Source organism: Globicephala melas, chromosome 11, assembly GCF_963455315.2.
Source record: "Globicephala melas chromosome 11, mGloMel1.2, whole genome shotgun sequence".
NCBI classification, from domain to species: Eukaryota; Metazoa; Chordata; class Mammalia; order Artiodactyla; family Delphinidae; genus Globicephala; species Globicephala melas.
The window spans coordinates 80,418,595-80,425,937 of record NC_083324.2 but is presented as its reverse complement, the minus strand read 5'-3'; the positions used below and the strand labels follow the sequence as shown (position 1 = coordinate 80,425,937).

Sequence of the window (7,343 nt, the reverse complement as noted above, 5' to 3'; positions counted from 1 at the left end):
CATGTGGGATCTAGTTCCCTGACCAGGGATCGAACGCAGGCCCCCTGCATTGGGAGCATGGAGTCTCATCCACTGCGCCACCAAGGAAGTCCCAACCCCGTGACTCTCTGAAATGTATCCTTTGGGAGGGAGAAGCTAACTAAGTCCAAGCAACACATCTGAACATAAGGAAGGGCGTTTGGATTTGCGGTGGGAGAGAGAAAGGTCAGACATCAAGAGGAAAGAATGCCCTGGTAATGACAGTTATGAGACCATAGAAATAGGAAACCAAGTCTACATGTTCCTTCCTTTTTAAAAATCCAACACAGATCCCTATCTTTTGGCTAATACCTGGAGGAGAGGGATTGAAGGGACCTTGCAGATTGCACTGACAAGCTGTAGCCTGCGGGCCAGTGAGTGATCCATCCCAACAGGTCAGATCCTAGAAGCCCCCTCAAAGGCTGGCCACCGGGAGAGAGTGGGGGAGGAAGGCCTAGTACCAGGCAGCCTCTGCTCCGTAGCTCTGAGGGGGTGGGGAAGGCAAACCCTGGTCATCCCCTGGCTCTGTAGCCCTTTTGTGTAAGTGCCTGGCAAGGGTAACGTGGGGCTGTGCCTGGGAGCACAGCTGCGAATCTGCTGGGGAGGAAGCAGGGCCAGGGCAGCTCTGCCCTCCCCGATCCTCCCCTGGGGCTTCTTCAGCCGTGGGGACACGCACCCCGAGGGCCTCTGTTGGCCTGACCCTGCTGCAGGGGCTCTCTTTCCCCACTGACAGTGGAGATGGCCAGTTTTTTGAGCTCCTTTCTGCCCAGCTGCCTCCCCTCCCTCCTCTTCCTCCTCCAGCTGTCTTCCAGCTCTGCAGGTAAGATTTCTCTTTATTCCTGCCCTGGGGAGACCCTGAGAACAGGAAGGCTAGTTCCCTGGGCTCACCTCCTTCAACTCACCCTCAAGTTGCCATGCAAGTTATCTTTTCGAAACATAGATGTGCTGACATGGTTCCCCTCAGATACCGCCAGTGCCTCCCTACAGCCTTCAGAAGGAGACCCAAATCCATCATGCGACCTTAACTCAGGGCTCTCCTTGAACTTGGTCTTACCTATCTTTCCAACTTTGCTTTCTCACCTATCAAATGGGGAATATCATAATAACAGCCTCTTGGAGTTGCTGTCAGGTTTCAATTAGATAAGGTATATATAATATGCTTAGTTGTGCCTATCCCATGGTAAATCATGATAAATGTTTGTTGAGTTGTAGCGTCTCATCATGTTTGAGAGTTCTGTCTCACACTATCAGGCACCAATAAGTTTTTACAGAGGATCCCTGCTCTCCGAAGACAGATTCCCAATCTCAGGGAGCTGCCTAACAGAGAAGGCTCAGAACATATACTCCCTCGGGAAATGGCTGCAGGTCTAATGGAGAAACTAGCTTCATCTTCTAGTAGCTACAAGGCTGACAAGGAGATATATCCCACGGAGGAAAAAAGACTGGGAACATGTAAGGGCAGGGTCCAGGAGCTGTAGAGAGGGCTGAAGATACAGAGGAAAAGAAGAAGGAGGAAAGAAGGAAAGAAGATCCTCCACCTCTAGGGTGGAAGATCTCAGAGGAGTAGAATTTGGGACCAGGGTGTGAACAAATACAGAGGGCTGAGAAGTGATGGAGAGGTGGTGGTGGAGGAACGACCAAAGCAAAACCTCTAAGGGGAGAAGAAGGATCAAGTTGGCCAAGACTGAACAGGGAGGCCCATGGGACAGTTAAGCTGCAAGATGCTGGACCACATTCCAAGATGGGACCTAAAGGCTGGGATGACCACATGCTAGAATGTTCTGTCCAGGGAACTCATGGTATCTCTATAACCAGAGACCTTTAAGAAAAATTGAGCTTCTCCCTGGCTCTAGAATTCTATTTAAAAATCAAGTGTCTTCTTTCCCTGTTTAGAAGCAGCCCTTCCCATGAAGGGTTTGTTTGTCAAGGTTCCCTCTGATGCTCAGTTTCTTTTCTTTTGTGTCTTGGATAGGACAGTTCAGAGTAATGGGACCAGGGCAGCCCATCCGGGTGCTGGTGGGGGATGAAGCGGAATTGCCCTGTCGCATATCTCCAGGAAAGAACGCTACAGGCATGGAGGTGGGATGGTACCGACCCCCCTTCTCCAGGGTGGTTCATCTCTACCGAAATGGCAAGGACCAAGATGAAGAACAGGCGCCTGAATACCGGGGCCGCACGGAGCTGCTGAAAGAGACTATTGGGGAGGGAAAGGTGACCCTCAGGATCCGGAATGTAAGGTTCTCAGATGAAGGAGGTTTCACCTGCTTCTTCCGAGATCATTCTTACCAAGAGGAGGCAGCAATAGAATTGAAAGTGGAAGGTGAGTAGTGTCTATAATAGTAGGTATTGTCTGTTGGGTGGCCAGGACCTCCCTTTGAGCCTTCAGTCATTCTCTCAATTGAGATGAGATCCTTCAACCCAAACAGCTCATTCCTGGGAATTAACTCCATAGAGATACGCACATCAGTATCTCTGGGAATTCATATGCTCACATTGTCTGTTACATCATTATTCTGTAATGATGTAAGGAAGCCAGAATCAGAGTCCGTGCCCATGAGTAGGGAAGTGACTGAGTAAACACTGTTACCCATACAGTGAATATCATGCAGCCATTTAAAAGATTGTTGTAGGACCATTCCAGACAGCTTGGAGGCATTTTACAAGGTATTGTTGAGTGATAAAAGCAAGCTACAGAATTTAGGGAACAAAAAATTTATCCATTTATATAAAAGTGTGTATATAACATGCACATTTGTGGGTACGTATAGAGAACTTTTAAAAAATTTTAAATAGAAAAAATGAAAAATGTAGGTAGCAAAATCCAAAATAATCCATTTGTGATTATTTTGTGCTACTAGAGGGGAATATTACTTATCTGAAAGATAATCAAAGTATCCAAGTGGACCTTCTCCTTTCTTGTTTTGCTTTGGATTGTCTTTTCATTTATTTGTTATAAACAAGGGCCTTATTCCTAAGGAGTCAAACCCTATTACAGTGAATTCCTCATTTGATGTGTTTGTGGTGTTTTATTAGATGAGGAACATTATTAAACAATATATTCCTGGTAAACATCGTTGCAAGGAATTAAACAAGTAGAACTAATGTCTGAATATAATCATAAAAAGAGATGCTACCTATAGATTTTACCTCCACTGATTCCTTTCTCCAGAATTTCATTTGTGGTATGTTTGGCTTTTTGTTTGTTTGGGGTTTTTTTGCCGTACGCGGGCCTCTCACTGGTGTGGCCTCTCCCGTTGCGGAGCACAGGCTCTAGACGCGCAGGCTCAGCGGTCTTGGCTCACGGGCCCAGCCGCTCCGCGGCATGTGGGATCTTCCCGGACCGGGGCACGAACCCGCATCCCCTGCATCGGCAGGCAGACTCTCAACCACTGCGCCACCAGGGAAGCCCTGTGGTATGCTTTATGTGAGGGATGACTTTGAAATTTATTTTTTTGTTTTATCCCCGAGGGGTTAAGACACGGACAAGGAGGGGGAGATTTGAAAGTTAATTGCTATTTAATTGAGGAACAAAAATATTCTGAGGCCTGGGCCTCAGGTCATTTCCCTTCCCTCCTCCCCACCTGCTGGGCAAACATCAGACAATTGATCACTTTTGTATCTCAAGGGCCACTGTTGCAGTACTGGGACCAGAAGACGGCATTGTATGCAGGATAACAAAGCACTATTTCTAGAGACGGATCTCAGGGATGTGAAAACAGCTTTGTGTGTCACAGAATGTTCTTCATACAGCTGTTTACACTGGGGGATTTTTACCTGCAAGGAAGTCTGATAGTGAGGATCTCTGGTTTTCCGATTTTCCTCATTCCTGTTCAGTAGCTTCCAGGCTCAGTAACTGCCTCCCCAAGTACATCCCCACCCCACCCCAACAAGCAAACAAACAAACAAATGAACTGCCTGGGGAGAAAGTTTTCCTTTCGGTGGATTTCCACATTCCCACCCTCTTCTCCTTTCTCATAATCTGCATGCCTAAGAGTCTTTTAAAAAAGAGAGTTTAATGATGGACCACCCACCTAGCGTGAGGAAGCTGAGACAAATTTAGGACTGAAATGCAGTAACTATGTGATTGCCAGGTTTCAGGTGTAATTACCTCACCTCTTTCTCTAAAGAGTTTCTAATCTCTCCTTCTAACTTTGTATTTTTCTTGTCAGTTTTGTGATTTTATTACTGGTTGTCTCTAAACCTTTCTTAAAACTCTTCATTATGAAACTTTAAAACATATACAGAAGTAGAGAGATTATTATAATGAGCCTCCAAGTTCCCACCACCTGACTGCAACAGTTATGACCCAAGGACAGGCCACCTGTTTCACTAGACCCCACTCATCACCATCCTCCCCAAATGAATTCCTCCGGCAAATCCTAGGCAGCATTATTGTGTCATTGCTAAATCCTCAAAACCGTATGTCTCGAATAGAAAAACTCAAAAACAAAACAAAATCATAACCAAAATACTATTATTACAACTTTAAAATTTAACAAAAATTCTTAACAATACTCAGTCTGTGTTCACATTTTTATGATTGTTTTATAAATATATTTTTACAGTTGGTTTGCTTGAATCCAACCCAAACAAGATCCACAGGTTGGTATTCGCCCTGTAGAGTTTCCCACGATCTAGATTTTGCTGATTTCATTCCCACGTTGTTTAATACAGTGTTCCATACCTTTTATTTTCTGTAAACTTATAGATTAGGATATGAACAATCAGATTCAGGTTCGATTTATTTTGTCAAGCATATTTCATAGGTGATGCTATATACTTCGTTCATATCACTTTACATCAGAAGTCTCATAATATCTCTTTTTCTCTCTTTTTGTGATCCTAACCCTTTGTTAAAATATAAAAGGTGTACAAAAAAAGGAACTAAAATATGTAATTGTTAAACATGTTGCTCCAGGTAACTTCCAATGAGAACTTTGAAAGTAGAGCTGGCTGTGTTTTCTCCTGGGGAACACAGTAACAGACAAGAGCCTGAAACCGCAGCTTGAAGGATGGTATTTATACCTAAGAAACCAGTTTGATGTTGTTTGCTTGACTTAATGCCTACCCTGATGGCAGTATCTTTACTAGCCCCCTAACGCAGAGAACAAGATGTCAAGGGCCGGCGCTGAACATTGAGATTATACAGGGAAAGCTTTGGGGCACTGAGCCGACTCGAGAATGGGCAATAGATGGCGCCAGAGAGCCAAAGGTCATCCCCTGTCTGTCTTTCCCACTCCATGTCCGCTCAGTTACCAAATCCGGCGGATCTTACTTTCGCAAAAGCTCCAGAAGAAAGGTTCTTAACTCTTCTTTGTGTCATGCACCCTTTTGTCGGACCGGTAAAGTCGATGAACCCCTTCTCAGAAGGATATTTGAAATGCATAAAACATACTTGTACTGAAATACAGTTATCAAAATATTAAGTAAGATATGGGGTGGCCCTAATAATAGTGTCATTTCAAAATGAACATAAGTGACATTTTGAGATTTCTGTACCGTGATATGAAAATATTTGTGATTTTTAGGGATGACAAAGTCTCAGGTTCTGTTCATATTGTTGTGGAGTGTTGCCTACAAACATAATTGAAAGAAACACTAAATTTCAGCTTAAAGTTTACTGAAAATATGTATTTTTTTTCCTATTTAAGTTCACCTTGACTTCCTACACCGCCACCACTGTCCTAGGCTCATGTGTTTTACTTTCACCATTACCATGGCCTCTTAATTGACTGCCTTCGACCCCCTCCTCCAGTCCTGCAGTCAGTAAATCAGACCTTGTCACTCCTCAGCATGAAATGCTTCAGTGTACCCCGTGACCTTGAGGATCAGATCTAAGTCCTTTTCGTGGTTCTCAGAACTCTCCAAGACTGGCCCAGTATACAGCCTCGACTCCTGTCATTCTAAACCACTGGCCCTTCCCAGAAACAACCACTTACTTTTCCTTTAAACCTAAGCTTAGGTGTTAGTTCTGAGTCATCTTCTTTGATCCTGACTCATGGAGCTGTGGGCACTGTGCTGGGTGTTGATGACGCAGTGCTGGGCCCCCGGTTCTGCCTTTCAGATCCCTTCTACTGGATCAACCCTGGAGTGCTGGCGCTCATCGCGGTTCTGCCTGTGCTCCTCCTGCAGATCACTGTGGGCCTTGCCTTCCTCTGCCTGCAGCGCAGACTCAGAGGTACAGGCTGGAGGGCGGCTGGCTGGGGACCCTTCCCTGAAGTCCCTGGTCTCTTGGAGCTTGGTCAGCTAACGTTTATTTTTGAGGGACTTCTGGGTTCAGAACTCCATAACGACAAGTTTTACATCCTACCGAATGTAAATATCATTTAGATAATAGGGCCTTTCATTTCCCTATGAGGTAGGGCTGATATATAATAGCCCCATTTTAGAGAGGAAGCAACTGAGGCCTGGAGTGGTTCAGAGATTTACTCAAGCTGGCACAGCTTATAAGTGGCAGAGCTCAGGCCTAAACCCCTATCTTCTGGCCCCTGAAACATACACAGCAGCTTATGCAACTGGGGGAGTGTGAGCTTCAGAATCAGGCAACTCTGTGCTACTAGGTTTAAATAAAGATACTGTAAGTAAAAGTCCCTACCACATAGTAGGTGTTGTTTCCTCCTTTTCCATCCAACACTGAGGACATGGGTTCAACCGTCTGAAGCTCCTCTCTTGTGCCCAAGAGCTTTCATTTTGAGACTTCTCCCCGCCACCAAGCATTCTCAAAGCCAAAGCCCTCAGGGCCTCCAATTCTCCTCCGCCTCCCATTCCTAAGAGGATAAAGCAGCAAGGATGGCTTGGAGTATATGAAGGGGGATATTGGTGGGATCTTCTCTTCCCTTGACCTCATCCCAGATACTCAGTTACCTCTTCTCCCACATGAGAAAGGTCTTCAGCCCACATGGCTGAGCAGAAAGAACCTGATCAGTGGAGTTGGCCAGCCTGGGTTTAGATCCAGTTCAGACAATGACGGAACTCTCCAAGCCTCAGTTGCCTAGTCTGAGTCAAGTAGAGATAACATCCTCCCTCCTACAAGTTATGGGAAGATTAAAGGGGATAGTGTTATGTAAAGCATCTAGTACAGAGCCGGTCACAAAGCAGCTGCTCAACTAAAAACTTAGTTCCTTCCTTCCTCATTCAGATGTGAAGTAGCTTTAGATTTACTAAGTGACAACCCAGCGGGGCGGAGTGACCTTGTGAACTGAGAACCAGCAAGAAAAGGAGCAGAGAGCAGTGGGGGCGGTAATAAAACCTTAGATTCGTTTGGGGCATTGGTGAACATCGCTGTCTACTGAGCTTCTCCACTTTCTTTAACCCAATATTTAACC

At 45.3% G+C, this 7,343-nt stretch overlaps 1 protein-coding gene across 2 annotated transcripts in view; it reads left to right on the top strand.

Annotated features, from left to right (window-relative positions):
• Window positions 1-556: 556 nt before the first annotated feature.
• The window catches only part of MOG (myelin oligodendrocyte glycoprotein), a 10,506-nt gene continuing 3,719 nt past the window's right edge, over window positions 557-7,343 (top strand). The window contains exons 1-3 of one of the 2 annotated variants that reach the window (XM_030849680.2): window positions 557-838; window positions 1,991-2,338; window positions 6,083-6,196. In XM_030849680.2, coding sequence (XP_030705540.1) covers window positions 757-838; window positions 1,991-2,338; window positions 6,083-6,196 — 544 coding nt within the window. In that variant the 5' untranslated portion in view covers window positions 557-756. The remainder of the gene's footprint in view (window positions 839-1,990; window positions 2,339-6,082; window positions 6,197-7,343) is intronic. The other variant, XM_030849681.2, reaches the window with a different exon arrangement.